General features: G+C 38.5%; 1 protein-coding gene across 1 annotated transcript in view; it reads left to right on the top strand.

Annotated features, from left to right (window-relative positions):
- The first annotated feature begins 6,841 nt into the window (after nt 1-6,841).
- Nucleotides 6,842-16,041, top strand: part of LOC107206598 (gamma-aminobutyric acid receptor subunit pi-like) — a 38,151-nt gene continuing 28,951 nt past the window's right edge. Inside the window, exons 1-2 of the mRNA XM_033515838.1 lie at nt 6,842-6,926; nt 12,222-12,325. Coding sequence (XP_033371729.1) covers nt 6,871-6,926; nt 12,222-12,325 — 160 coding nt within the window. The 5' untranslated portion in view covers nt 6,842-6,870. The remainder of the gene's footprint in view (nt 6,927-12,221; nt 12,326-16,041) is intronic.

Here is a 16,041-nt window from a genome sequence, read left to right as displayed (position 1 = left end):
CATAACAATAATTAAACCCAGAAAAGTCTATGATTCAAATTCATAACTTGGATGGAAAATAAGGGGCATAGCCGGAGTATATTCCTTTCCTTCTTCCCCTTTACTCCCAAACTAACAAGAATTTGGAACTGAAAATAAAATTAATTGCAGACCAAGGGGCTGTTCACTGTCATATATTTGAAAGGCACATTGCACAACATTCAGTGAGGAGAGAAGATGGATATGACTGACCCTAATCTGCTCCTGCAGGACCTTTGTTTTTCCCTCCCAGCCTCATTTGTGTGGTGACAGTGAGATACCCTCCTTCTCCCAGGCTGCACGGAGGGGAGCTGCAGGAGCTTTAGCTGGGTCCTGGATAGTTCCTACAACGTGAGAAGGCTGAGCAAAGCTCCCAGTCATCATTATCCATGCAGGGAGACTCGGCCCCAGGTTCAGGGCTGGAAGATTCTAGATCTGCTAACTTTCATAAGCAACAGTAATTTAAGCTGGCACAACAAAGGCGGGATTTCATTTGTCTCTCCAAATCAGGTTGTTATTTTCTTAATCTGAAACAGCATATCCTGTCCAACTTTCTGGATTTTCAACTGTTTATCTTCATCATATCTAGGCTGATAGTGCCCAAACAAAACTCTCTCAGTTTTGCTGTAGGTGATAAAACCACATTATCCTGGTCTGTGTGGAGGTTTCAGTGCTGAGGGAATGTTGTATCTGCCTTCAGCCCACACTTGTCGGTGCCCTTTAAAAACGTGGTGACCTGACGTGCTCACCCAGGCAGCTGTCAGGTCTCAGATGGTCCATGGGGGACCACCCAAGCCATCAGTGTTTGCCACATGAAAGATGTGTTTGCATCTTTCTGCACGGTCAAACCTTTAAAAGGTGCCTTTGAGGTTCCATCCATCAGTCGCAGCCCCTGAAGGTTACCTGCCTCTCTGACCCAACTCAAACATATTCGTTCTTTAAATGGCACAGAAACTGAGCCTCTTGGGCCTGCTGAAGCCACATGGATGGGCTGTGAATTGTGACTGTAAAACTGGTGTGGCAGAAGGCAATCCCCTCTTTTCTGTGGGATTGGGTGTGGGAGGATGGTAGAGTATTGACAAACACCTTAAAAAGCCAGTAAAGGTCTCAGATTTGAGACTAGGATTTTGGTACAAGAGGACCCAAACATTTACAGAATTATGTAGAGGTTCAGCTGTCCAGATAGCAGAACTGAGATACATAGAGGAAAAAATTTTTAAAAGTCTGTATGCACATAAACCCAACCATTAACAATCAAATAAACCTCTGATTTCTTTGGTTAATTACAAATGGCAGTAATCATCAGCCGTGACTCAAACACCACTAATATGCCAGACTTTTGAGTGTCAACTATCTAAAATCATATTTAGGAACAAGGTAGAGATAAGTTACTTTTCTCCCTGCCTTTTAAAACTAGAAAATAACCTGTGGGGCATGTTTTCTGTAGATTTCTCAGTAGATATAAGCAGAGCTTGTAATGAGCATTACATTTAAGCAGTCACATGAACATGTTCATTTCTTAAAATGTATTCTGTGAATGTTTATTACTACATCCATTTCTGTCCATTGCTGAAACCTTTCAGTTCAGTGTTTTGCTGGGTGGGAACAGGACATCTGGCACTTGCTCTATGAAGGTAACTCCTAGAATTGTATTGTCATCCTAAGCACCCAGTTTTTATAAATCTGAAATGAATTTTCCATAAAAACAGTATAATGCTAACAGCATCCTTGCCAGTTATCTCCCAGCTAATCCACAATATGTACTGTATTTAAAATGCACAGAGTGAAAACAACAACAGATAAACATATAAAATAATCCTATCATAGGTTATGTAACTTACTCTAAGGCTTTGATGTTCATGAAATTGATAATACAGGGAACTTGGTGAGAAATAAAGACCTCAATCCAGGGCACCAAATGTCTCTCATACACTTAATTATGTAAGTATTAGCAACATACTGCTAGTCCCTACTCCTTTGGTGGCTAGAAGTCCTGATACAAAAAAAAAATATAAAAATTAAGGCTGCAACAATTGATTTGTTTGACTTTGATTCTGACCTTCCAGTGTATTTTGAGAATGGGAATTTTACATATAAACTTGGGACGTTATTTGAAACATTGAAGTAAATCACCGAGTTGTTGCTTATATAGTCTGAAATCATGCTATGGTCATTTTTATTTAAATAAACATATTTGTCATAGTGATTTATTTGAGATAATTTTAAAGACTCTCATATGATGTTTATACCTATATAACCAATCTCTAATTATGAAGTTTCAATTACAGCTCATTTTGCTATACCAGAGAGGCAGTTTAAATTTCTGGCGAATCTTAAATTCATTCTACTTATTTAACAGTATGAGCTTCTCTTGCTGAAAAATATCTTTGACAAAAGCATCTCAGAATACAGAACTTGAGAAGATGCTTTCAGGCTGGAGCAACTTCCCAAGTTTTTCATTGAGAAAATGGCACTTCTCTTACCTGGCACACGTGACAATTGTATTGATCAGAAGATCATGTCATAAGTGGAATCCAGAGTTTCACTTTGAGCTGTTGCCAGATTTAGCAGCAGTAGAGACCTAAGAGCCCTTCAATCGCTGACATAACGCTGTCATAACAGATGGCCCCTGTACTGCCTGTCTGCAGAGAAAACATGACAGGACAGCTACTTCCTATGGACCAACTACATCTAACTTTGATTACTTGCCCAAGGAGACTTGCATGGTTTTGCCTATGCCAGGCAAGATCAGATGTGCCCAGGGTCTAGAAACAAGCTAGCTGGTGTGCCAAAAGCCAGTTGTCAGCCAAATAAGAGGGTGCCCCTTATAATAGGATGCAGATACATGCATTTGTCCACTTTCATCAGTCAATTCCCCAGTTAGACCTGGAGTTTTGCTGCCACTGGGTTTTATTCCTTCCTTTTAATTTGCTGCATGAAAAAAAAACAAACCCTTCTTGATACTTTTCACTCAAGCTGCAGTTGCTGCAGTAGTAATCCTAACATGAAGAAATAATATCTGAATGTGTGAATATTTTGCATTTCTTTTTTTCAGGGGGGTCAAGAGGTACCATGAAACTACAGCCATTATAGACAGGCATCCAGATTAACCCAAAGAGAGATATCATGGCACCTTATTCCACAAAGATTGTAACAGTGATTACTGTCAATCTGTTGTATGCAGCTGACTTTTCCATACTGCGTAAATTTTCTCTAGAGTGAAGTAATGCTAGAATGGGGCTGTGTTTTGGATTTGTGCTGCAAACACAAGCATTGGTATTTCAGGGATGTTTTAGTTACTGCTGAGCAGAGCATGCACAGGGTCAAGACCTTTTGAGCTTCTTGTGCCACCCCACCAGTGAAGGGGCTGGTGTTGCAAAGGGAACTGGGAGGGGACACAGCTGGGACAGCTGACCCCAGCTGACCCAAGGGGTATATCCCCTCTGCTTCCAAATCTTACCCTGTGTCTGCCTTCCATATACCCACTCCCTTTCTCCCACTGAGTCCTCAGTGCTTCCAGATTTCTGTTATTTCCCCTCCAACTGGTTCATTTTGACCTAATAAACAGAGGATGTAGTCCAGGACAGATAAGCTCACCGGATACTTTGCAGCTCTAGTAGACAATGCAAACAGAGAATGCAGAGCAGGGGAGGCAGCTGTACTTCTCTGGCACTCTGGGTGAATCCCTCCTAGTTTCTGTCTGCCTTTCAGTCAAGCACTTTAAGGCACTGTCATTCAACAGTTTGGATGTGGAAGAAAAATGCAACTGTAATGCTAATTCAGTTTATATTCTAAAACCCACCATCTGCTTTTTATTCTGAGATAATTCTACACACAGTTTTAGATGCCTGCAGTAGCAGCCATGGGAATTCAGGCATATGGCTGCTACCATATGACAAAGTGTATTATCTAATAATTTCTAGTCTTCCCCATGCATCCTCCTGTGCATAAGGTACTTCAACATAATAGGCATCTTATCCTTTAATTCATTCACACAAAATTCACTCCCAGTGAAATCTGCGGATATTGCTGCTACCTCTGCCAGCTGTCTGCCTCACCCCGTTTCAGCCTCAAAGGTTTGTGAAACCTCCATAAGTCACTTTTCCTGTCATGCTGAAGATAATAAATAACTGAATTCCCATGAGAAATATCAAAACATTGGATGACATTTTACAGTCCTAATCTGACCTGAATAAAAGTAGAGAAAGAGTTGTTGTTTTCTCATCATATGAGAATCTGGGCCAGATTTGTTTCCTTCACCTCATTTAAAGGTTTAGAACAAGATGTGTCAATAGATGTGCAATAATCTGGACAGCATGCAGTCTGTCTAGTTAAACCAAATGACTCAATATTCTATAAAGAAAACAGGTTATGCTTATTTTTCTAGGGTGGGAGGAAAATATTATGGGTTCTGCAGAACTAGTTTTAAATACCAGCAGTTCATAGGTACACGCGTGCAGGAAGGAATCTTGCTGTGAATGTGTAATATTTGATAAAGAAATGGGTGACAGGAAAGGTCCAGATGTGCAAACACACCAAGAGGCAGGCTTTTCAGCACAGCAAACCAGCTCAGTAAGCCCCACAAAAAAGGGGCAGCAGACAAAACGTGTGCGTGCATGCAAGCATGTACACACATGCAGCAGAGATTTATATATCCAGCTTAAGCATTATCTGTGAAACAGCTGAAGACTTCAGTAGTTACCCACTTCTATTCCTTGGCTGGCATGCAGTGCCCCTTTGCAGTGAGGGCAAGCCAGTTGAGTTGGAAATTAGAGCTCTTGATTAGTGTTTCTTACACAGAAGTGAGGGATCTTCTCCCTCCTATTAATTCCACGCTCTCTTTTCCTGAGCATACAAAAGTAATCCATCCAAAAGCACCACAGGATGGATTTGACCTTTCATGTGTTAAAGACCAAAATTCTCCACCCCAGCCTCCCATAAAATTGCTACCTTGGATGCTGGTTAAGAACTGAAGGTAAACCAGTTGCTTTAGAAAGAAATCAGTAATAAGCCCACTCCTTTTCATCTTCAGTACTGTAAAAAATAAACCCAAGCAAGTACAGAAATATCCATAGGTTTCCTTAATCTGTTTATAAAGGATCTTCAGTCATATTAGAAGCTCATAGTAGCAATTCAAAAGCTAAATATAAAAGCAGCTTTATGAAGTACTTATAAAGTCAGTAAGAGGCTTTTTATTTTTAGCATATTTTCCTGTGAGATAAAGATAATGAATGTAGAAAGCATCCAAACCCAAAATGAGATACGCAAAAGAGATCCCACGATCTGCACCAGGAGTGTTACAGAATCAGCATGGAGAGAGCAATGTTCTGACAACACCATCTGCTCATTTGTGCTGTTTTTTCCTATTACCAACTCTCTTAATGTCTCATGCATGATTTTCTGTGGAAGTCAGGAGGAGTGTATGATTTATTTTGACATTAATATTTACCACGCTGGTGTATGCTTAAAGTAGCCAAGATGCTAAGAATGTTTTCTCGTTTAAACACCCATTGAAATGGGTTTCCTTTTTCTTTAGAGGCATTAACAAGTTATTTTGTCACTTCACTGTTACATAAAAGTCATATCCCATTCACATGGCATTAATTTAGGTAAATACCACTACTTCAGCTCTTACTAGAACTGTAGACTGAAAGAAAAATTACTTTGGTTTTTAAAAAGCTTCCTGGCATTTTATATTGGTCACTAAAGAACAGTGAAACAAAGTTTCAGGCTGTGAAACTTCAAATTCTTTACTCTTAGCAATTTAGTGAGAAATTAAAATGCAAGATACTCCTGCAAGATACTCAGTCTGGACACTGAAAATACTATGTTTGATTGTCCCTTCCTGAAACCTAAAACAGATATTTCATTTGCATTTATTAGCATTTTACAATTGTCTTGTGGATTCTGGGTAGGGAGCATTCCTGACACATAGGGGTTTTTTAGAGTTTTGAAACAAGACTTACAAATAAGGTTTGTGCACTCTGATGAAACAAAGCAAAAGTGTGCACCGTCTGTGCATTTCAGATCTGTTGCATGACTGCATTACATTATGGATCTACAATCTTTTCATCCAGAAATGGATTACAGAGATGACAGATTTCTTAAAATAACCATTATGGATGTAAATCATATTGACAAAAGCAAAGAAATCCCATTCAGAAAAGACATCTTGCCTCAGCCAAACATTCTTGTGAATGTGGATGATTATATATGATTTATATACAAAGGATTTTTATTTAATAGCTAGGGGTAGAAGCCTAAAATTTCATTTTTTTCCTCACTAACAAAAAGACTGTCAAAGTTATATAGCAGTGGTGTTGTTACACATGTACCAAAGAGATTGCTCTTAAACAGCTCTGTGTTCTAAGGTGGGGTCATGTGCTGTCCCTTAAGAAAAGACACTGATATGGCAGAGATGCACTCACTCACAGCACTAATAGCAGAGACAAAACTCAGTGTTTGCAATTCTCCTGCACGGGATTACATTATTTTTCACAGCAGTTACTTTCCCTAATATTTAAAGGACAAAGGCAAAAATGAAAGAGCTGTAGAATACTTGAATGCAGCTTTCTGATGGTTAGTTAAATTAATCCTGATGCCACCTTTTTTTTTTCAAGTTTTGAGATTTTTTAAAATTTATGTATTAATTATTATATAGGTATTAAGTATTATTTTTGAAAAAATTATGTATTAGTGAATATATTAGAGGAAGCTATTCAAGATAAATTATCTTTAGTGTTTAAAACCTTTGGAAATTAATGTATTAGAAAAGCATATGTGTTATAAAACATTACCTCTGCACCTTTTGTTTTTTAGGAGCTACAAGAACTTCTGAAATAACTTGTGAAAATGTGCAGTCTTAAGTGCTGCAGTCTCAGAGCCCTTTTTCTATTGCTGCTCTATAGGTAAGAAGTATTTGCTAAAAATATTATTTCTTCAATATATTATTATATCAGTTGGTTTATAATAAACTTACTTATAGTTAAAGACATATCTGACCAGGTAAAAAAGTAAAATCTTCTTGGCATTTGAATCGTACCTCTTACAAAAACTGAAGAACCTGGGTATTAATAACAGGAATACAGGACTGAGCTTCATGAATCTCAGCTGCCTTAACAGATTTTTTTTTAATTGGAAAGATTGATGAGAGAGAAAAAGAATGGAAATTATGAAGCATATCAACACTTAAATAAAGAATTACTGGGTACAGAGTGAATATTTTGTCAGATGTTTCACAAATTCAGATGGGCACATGGTCCTTGCCTGGAGCATAGTGCCTTGCCCAAGGACAGAAGCATACAGTCCACCTAGATTTACTACGAGCTTGAGATAGTGAAATCATCATTGTGCACTAAAAGGAGAGTATCATAAAAAGAATTACCTACTTGAAACACTGTTTTCTTATTCTCTGTTGCGAAATCGTGAAATCTTTAGGAAATCTGAGTTGTGTTAAGCTGAAAATTGAAAATGATCCCCTCTGGCTACACATAATCCTTCTAACAGCTGCCTTGACAAGAACATATAGAAATGGAGCACTTAAAATATATTCCTTCTATAAAAATGGGAAAAAAACATTTTTAAAGTAATTCTAATAAGAAAATGTAAGCATGGACAGGTTAAATGTTCTCATCACTACTTCCAACTGAAGTATTTAAAGCCAATTCTTTATCTAGAATTGCCTACCCTGCTTCATCTCACAGTAAATTCCTCAGGATAAGGTTCTGTCTGAGCTCTAACTAAAGTGGGTGTGCAAACACTCATTTAGATAAAGCTTTCTCTCAGTAGTGGGAACAGGTGGAACAGCCCCCTGAAAGTGAGTTTAAAACATCCACCTACCCCATCTTCTCCAGTCCTATAGGAGATCTTTGTTGAAAACACACACTTGCTCTAATTCCACCTTCTTTCCTTGTCAGCTGTGACTTGCCACACTGTAATAAGTGGATGATTCATGGCTTAGCCATAATAACACACTGCCAAGAGACCAGCAATTTCAGAAGCATCCAAGTAACAGGGAGGTAAAATTCCCCCAGGAGCTCAGCCTGTGGTACACAGTTCATTATTATCAGACTCTGATAAGAATGATAAGATTCCTCTTACATCTTCGTCTGGCAGTGAGTGTCCAGAAGCAGAGGAAGTTCATTCCTGAGTATCATCCACGGGCTTAAGGGTACACACAGCACCTGTACGAGTGCCTGGATACCAGGGCACAGCGCTGGGCTGATGTACCCAAATCCACACCCAAGCTGAGAAGCAGCTCTGGCCCTTGGTTATCTCACAGACAAGATGATGCTTGGATACAAAAATACGTTTTTCCAGTGCACAAATCAGGAGGGGTTTGTGAAAGTGCTGTTTAAACCAGAAACTATCCTGCTTGGCACTGAAACAGGAAAGTATTTCTAAACAAAACCCAAGGACTGAGGTGCACCCAAAGCAAGGGCCGTGATTTTTTGCCAAGTGGTCCCTCAGATATTCCACTTGGAAAACCTCTGCCTAACATGTGAAGAGTGTTTCTTCTACTGAATAATTTACAATCAGTAATGGTATGGGGTTGTTTCTTTCCTTTCCATCTCTCCTTGCCTGAAGGACACCACTTAACATTAAATTACATTATAGTCACATCATGGTCCCCTTTCTAGTATCAAAATCTATATCTTGGGAGTTTGGATGATTGCTTTCCCAGATTTTTTTTTTTTTTTTTAAAGTAGTAATGAAGAAAATGTTTCCTTACCAGGAATCAGCTTAAGTAAATGTAGGGTTCTTGGTCCGAAGAAGGGTTCCCATTTGTTTCAGATAGGGTGTTTTCAACGTAAAGAATGCTAGCCTGGGTTTGTGGAATCAGAGACAGAAAATTCTATGAAATGTTCTTTTTTTTTCTTTGCCTGAACTTAAGAGCATTTATGGTTCGTCACTGTTCTTGCATCTGCTAAAATGATGCTACAGTTTCAACCTCACCATTTAATGAAAAAAGTGGTGACAGTACTGTCTGTTTCAAAGCAGAGAGTTAATCAGGGATGTGGTAGACTTCGCTACATTTTATCTGCAAAGACCATATAAACCCCCATATCACTGAGAACAAGTATGAAACCAGAAATAACAACTTTATTTGCATCTTTAAGCCCTTCGCCTGTCAGTGAATTGCCTGAAAAAAAGCTTTTTTTATTCTTGTTTTCCTGGGGGGAGTGTTTCAAAAAACTGTTCAGACTGTATCTGGCATTTTGTTTATCTTCTTGCAGTTCTAAGGTGTTTCTGTCTCTTTCATGATACATAACTTCTGACAAAAAATAGCCAGAAAAAATATTCTCATACATGTGTCTGGACTGTTTTTTGCCTAAATAAATGATATATACTACTGTTTAGGGCAAATGTTCCTTTTTTCCCTTCCAGTTACCCCATTCTGTTAAGACACTAACTTGAAATTACCTTAAATAAAAAGCAGTTGTTTTACCTTTCAAGTTTAGCCAAACCCATAATGATTCTCAGTTTTTGAGCCATAAGAATGACTTGGGAAAAGAAATAATTATAATTCAGCTTTCATAAAAGCAACCAGAGGGCATTGAACCTGATGAGTTCAAGCATTTATTATGCATTGCCAGCCCAGAACAGATAGATATTCTCAGCTGAAGAATGATTATACACTCAGTTTCTTTCTGTGAAAGCCTGTTCACTCCTCAGTGGCTGGGACACCTGTTGCAAGGCAATTCCTTACTTAGATGCATACCAAGGTATTTCACATACATCAGAAAAAAGAAAGAACTTTAACAGCTTCCCTTAAATATAAATATACTTAAATATAACAGCACAGATTTGGTTAAAAGAGAGGCCTAGGTGCATTGATGAGAAGATGCAGATGCATAAGTGGAACAGTTCTCAACTTTTACTTTATCCTTTGTGAACGTGTGCAGCCGTGAGCTCAGTGTGGATGAGCTGTGAATGGAGCACGTGAATCAAAGAGCTCTTTAAAGGAAACAGGGCATCATCCCTTAAAACACAGAGCCCCCAGACTACTTAAGGCACAGAAGCTTGGTAGGTTCCTTATCCTTCACCTCTGACCATCTGCCTCTGGGTATCCCAACACCGCACACTCACGTTTGGGAGGCCTCAGGTTCCTCTCACTTGTTGGCTTGCTATGATAGGACTTCTGTAAGGTTTTGTGGCCAAACAGCACACAGGGGACCATGCCTCATTAATTCACAGTCTCAGTTACACTACAGCAGCTTTCCCAGGCTTAGGTAACCATAAAACTCCTAGAAGACCAGTGATATGAGGCTGCACGTCATGTGTTCATGAGGAAAATGATGAGTTACCACAGGTCATTTAAGGGAAGGACTTCCATAAAAAGTTCAAAAATATATCATTGAAAATAGGAGTTAATGATAATGAACCAGACCATGCTACAATTCCATGCTGATTGGCAGAACAATGATATGTCCTTGCAATAGAAAAGAAACAAGTTTTCCTTTAAGATTTCACACCGGGTACAACTTATTCAAGAACAATCCAGTAAAGCTGTGAAATTAAACTCATGCAGCTCACTGAACACTTAGCTAAAATTTATATGTAAATTACAAAAGGAGAGATATCTATTCCAAGTACTATATTTAAGAAATTAATTACATTTAAATGCATTTCCAATTTTAACACTTCTGTTCAACATAAAACTGGCCTTCTTATTTATATTCACATCTCAATTCAACATGACTGTGCTTGTTTCTTTAGGAAAAACTTACAGGAGAAACTTTCCTTATTTCAATGCTGGTATTACTCAAGGGTATACTTAAGTAACAACATCATTCTTTGGCAATATAGAAATGAAAAACGGGGAAAAACTAAAGGAAAAAAACAAGATCATTCAAATAGCTAAGATATTTGTTTTGCAAGGAAGCTAATGAAAAACAGCTACTTCTGTAGCAATAGGGTCTGGTGAATAAAAAATTATACAGCAATAGCAGCTTTTTAAGCCATTGGACACCACATTTAAGACCCCAGTATGATTTGGCCACGTGCATTCAGTGAGATCATCTTAAGCTTTGCCAGTTTAAGATACTGGATCATTCCTAGTGGATGAAATTCTCAGTGTCCTGACAAAAGAACTCAGGCTTTCTCAGAAACAGCAAAATTAAAATCAAAATAGCAAGCTTTGGAAAGCTACAAGGGACCCAGACATATAATGCAGAAGAGGAATCAGAGTTTTCAGGAGCAGCTCCAGAAAGAACTGAGACTAAGAAATGCAGTGAGGATTTAGCACTATAAGGAAGGACCCCAGTGGTAGCCCCTTACCCAATGGTTTATACTTTGATGCTCCTCCCTAGGAGCGAATCACCCCAGCTGCAGCTCTTGCACCTCCTGCAGGAGAGCTGGTCACTTTTAGGGGCCAGTAATTCCCAGAGCAAGGATTAAAAACTACAGACCCTTCTCCTGCTGTTTATATAGGTGTCTGCTCTCCATCAACAGAGACAATGCCTCTCCCATCTGGGCTCACTAAGTTGATTAATTATTTGCTTCTTACCTTCATAATTCATACCCCACCTTTCTCAAATCACTGGGAACAAGTAGCCGCAATTAAATCTGTGCTTTAATTTCTGAAGAGCACGCCCTGCTCACAGTCTTGGGGTGCTCACCTTCAGGGTTAGGCAGAAAAGGATTGTAATTATTTATATATAACTTCTGTGGATTGTATTTGTAGCTGTTTCTGAACAAAGGAAGTACTTGAATTCTCATTACGCTTCGCCGGTTTTGCTCAACAGGATTATTTCTGCAACCTGTTTAAAAACTGTGTCGTGAAAGCAGGATTTGAAGAGTGTTTTTATGCACTAGTCTCTGAGGTTGCTTTCTGTCTCTGAGACCTAAATATAATGTATTTCATCATGTAAAAAGAAAAAATTAAATTAATTTTAAATGCTGAAATAAACAATCAGCATCCCCTCCACATTCCTAGATTATAACCATAATGCCTTGTTTACAGATTAAGTATTAAAGAAGATTGTTTCTCAGATGGAGTGTTAAGAAATAATAGACCTCAATGTTTAAAAAGAAACAGAATTAGACTTTAAGGTATAACAAGAAATAATAAACTTTAAGGTATAAAAGGGATTTTTTTTTCCAGTAAGAGACTAATACAGATTATGAAATCTGATATTTTTTTGAATATTGTCTTTTTTATTATGCCCTTTTAAAGCATCCTCATTTTCAATTCCTTTTAGGTCCATGCAAATTCCTGAAGCTGAAGGGAAAACTGAAATTCTACCTCCAACAATACAAAAAATAGTAAAAGGGTACAACAAGTATCTACGTCCGTTTTTTGATAGTAAGTAGAAAAGCTCTTTCAATAAGACTGAGTCATAATACAATGTGGTGTCTAAAATTCAGCAGTGAAAACAAATGGGTTTTTTCTGTACTTTTTTCCTCTGCTATCTGACAGCCACTGATCTGATTATACATGTTCTGTGATAAAATAAGATAGAATTTAATAGCTTTTGTTGCCCAAGGTGAAACTTGTGTATTCCAAGTATTTGCAAGCTAAACTTTCAGACTGTTAGAAAACTTGACTAGCATTGTATGAGTGTCTTCATGAAATAAGCTGTAACATCTTAACCTATTTAAAAGCATAATTTCCTCTAATTTCCTAAATAATAACTATAAAAAGCTTTGATTAAAGATTTGAAAGCTTTATATATCAAGCTGTTCATAACAGCACAGGCAAATCTTGTTACTATGCAAAGTACTATGTGCCTCAACTGTAAGATTGCAAAAGAATTATTTAATAAATGATTCTTGCCTCAGGTCTTAAAGGTCACTGAATAGATTTATTGAGAATTGTGGGGGGGAAATGAATTGAAAAGGGAAAATGAATCAAAAATGTCAGTTCCCAGCATCAGAAGCTAATGGTCACCAGATTGGAAGACACACATAATCTACTGCATCAAGGGTGATTTTACTGCCCTGCAGTGCAGTCAGGCACCTGAAATCCCTAATTTGAGTCAGGCTACTGCATCTGCCAGAAGTACTGAGGAGTTACAAAGTGGCAGAAGAGCTTGTCCTGGAGAAAGTGCAGAACACTGAAGAAGAAAATATTCTGAATGTTGAGAAGAAGCTCAGCACCATGTGTCTGTCAGAAAATAAACTTGTAGCATGAATGCTAGGCAATAGCTCTTAGGCTTGAGGCTGGGAAATGTTAGGGGTATGAATGTCAAATGAAATATTTTATATCCCTTTATATCCTGCTTAAGAAATGATTGAATAATGAGTTTCTAAGGTCATACTGCTGGAATCTTGTCAGCCAAATACCTGGTTCAATATGGATGCTCCACATCATGTTCCGTTTCTGAATCCATAATTTTAAGATATACCTGTATTTTAGGTTGAAGAAAAAGGGGAAAACTATTTCACCTGTCTGTTTTTATTGTAATTATCTTAGCTGATGATAAAAGTGCTACAAAATATTTAACAGTCTAAGGAGATTTTCAGCAAAATTAAAGTAACTTCAATAAATAAACTAACCCTTCCTCATTGGAGATGATGCATAATGTAAAATAACCGTGTTCAGTGGCAATTAATATATTTTATTCATTACCTCATGTTAGTACTAGAGATATGTTGGCAGTGCCATGATGAGTGAGCTTGAGCAGACAACAGAGTCTCATTTCAAAGTCTTATAATAGCAATTAAGACCTACCATAAATCATACTTGAGTTACAAATCTCCTTTTTCTTTTCTCCATCTCTTTTTCCTTAGCTGTTGTATCACAGCAAAGCTATAAATTTTTGTCTGGGAATTTTGTTCAGAGGGATGCTGAGGCCTCTCTGGGTGTGCCCAGAAATCCCAGAGGAGCTCAGGCACAGGCTGAGTCTGTGTCACACACAAAGCCAGTCTCTCACCTCCAGACAGCTCCAGCATCGCTGCACATGCTCACTGCAGCTCAGGCATGCAAGCACTGCCTCAGAAATCTCTGATGGATCTTTATTAGCTCTAGTGCTGAAGGAATGAGATGACACTCTGAAAAAAAAATACACATTTTATTGATGCCACTTCTAAATGCAGAGTTGGTGGTTTTGTGAGAAATTACTTTCTTTGTAGGGATAATTTGAGTTAGGATGACTCAGGCAATGCTTCTCCTGATTTTTGGACCTGTAGCTTTTTGTGAGATCATTTGGGATCACTTTCCCTGTTATAGAGGAGTGTGTGCTTGGGCTGGGGAGGGGTATCAGCCTATTTCTGACCCCTCTCTGGGGTGGCAGGGTGGGCTACACTTTGCATGAGGGCATGCCTTGTCAGGCCCAGGAGAAGCTATTGCTCTGCTCAGAAGCAGAGCTAGCAAACCACCTAAGCCCTCAGCTTAACAAACCTCTGGAATAGATTTATCTGTGTGACCACAGCTATGCTAGCTCTGTTCCTGATTTTCCTGATTGGTATGGTGTTTTTTTGCCTGCAGCTGATGTACCTTGTGTCTGTTCTTGGTACCTGGCTTTACTCAGGATAACATCAATGGCTGCAGCACAGCTGGCAGAGAGCTGATGAAGTCAGAGTAGCAATTAGTCATTGGCACCTCTTTCCCCTGCTCTGCTCATCCCAAATCCTTAGTTTCTTTGGGATTATATTCTCATGTTGATAGTGAGAGACTGATCAGTTAGAGACAGATCTGCTTTTGACCTTTTGACAGGTCAAGTAGCTGATTAGACTTGAGTAGGCTAATGAACAAATGCACATTAAAAACATAAACTGGTGTATTCTGGTAGAGATCATCAGCTACTGTAAAAGTCTGCACAGTCTTGATTGTGCAACCTCTCAGTGGTGATATACTCTGAGAAAGAAACTTGTATTTCTAGAAATATGAACAGAAAATGATGGATATGCACCTGACAATCTATGTTTGCTGTCTTGAACAAAAGGATTTGTATGAATGGGAACCTTGTATGTGTATGTTGATATGCAGAAATATCTCCACAAAATATGCTGAAGCCAGCCTTTTTAAGACACTTGGCTTCCTTTTCTTTAGTTTTGGCCAAGATTCTTTTGCTTTCAAAAATATGTGTATTTCTGTTTATTAGCCCAGTTAGATACACACTCATAAATATGCATGAAGAAATTTGTCATAAAACTTGATGGTATTATTCGTTGGCATATGCAGTGCTTTCAGCTTAACGTTAGTGAGTCATAATGGAACTCTGAAATGTGATTTTTATCAAGTGTGAGAGGGCCAGAGGTGAGCTAAATTTTAGAATAACATTTAAAGTAATTTCAAAGTTACTTGTCCTTGAAAATTTTCTTCAGGCAGGAAATGGCAATTTTTGAAGTGATGATTGCTGCCAAGATACAATCATATGCTTACAAAATCAGTGACACTGAACTCCTTAGTATTTAACAAAATGGGGTTTTAGTCCTGAAAAGAAAGTTAGGTACAAAAAAGTGTTCATTAAATGACAGTTCCTTTCTCCTAAAGCCAGAAAAACCAGAAATATTTACTAGTCGAGTAAAGTTTATGGCAACTCATATATTTTAAGTTTAACAAGCCCTTCATTTCTTATTAATTTGTGTTTGGTCTTTGTGCTAGGACTGGCAGATGACTGGAAATGTCCCAGGCACTTACCCCAGCTCGGGTAGTGTCATTAACAAGGGGACTATGAAGATCTTTTTTCATGTGAGCCCAACGACTGCTTAACAACATAAAAGCTGTCCTCTCCTCTCCTTGCTTGGGTTGAATCTACTGCTTTTTGAGATTTTAGTTCTGGGTTTATCTCACCTTGCTTTGGTCATGTCCTGCTGCACAGGTGTCCCCTCCAGACCCTGGCTGCACAAACGCTGCTGCTCCTGTGTAACACAGCCTGTCCCTCCCATCTCTAAGCACCAAAATCGGGTGCCCAAAGCTGGATCACTTGGAGCCAGCCTTAGTATGCCAGAAATCTGCAGACAAGTTAAACTGGCTGAATGTTTTAGGTTTGTCCAGGGTGGGTGGCATGGGCCAGTTGCCAAATTGTGAGGGTATTTTAGACACTGTTAGCACAGAGGAATCTCAGCTGGAATGGT

This window comes from Parus major, chromosome 6 (assembly GCF_001522545.3).
Source record: "Parus major isolate Abel chromosome 6, Parus_major1.1, whole genome shotgun sequence".
NCBI classification, from domain to species: domain Eukaryota; kingdom Metazoa; phylum Chordata; class Aves; order Passeriformes; family Paridae; genus Parus; species Parus major.
The sequence above is the reverse complement of the archived record's forward strand: the minus strand, read 5'-3'. Positions and strand labels throughout refer to the sequence as shown.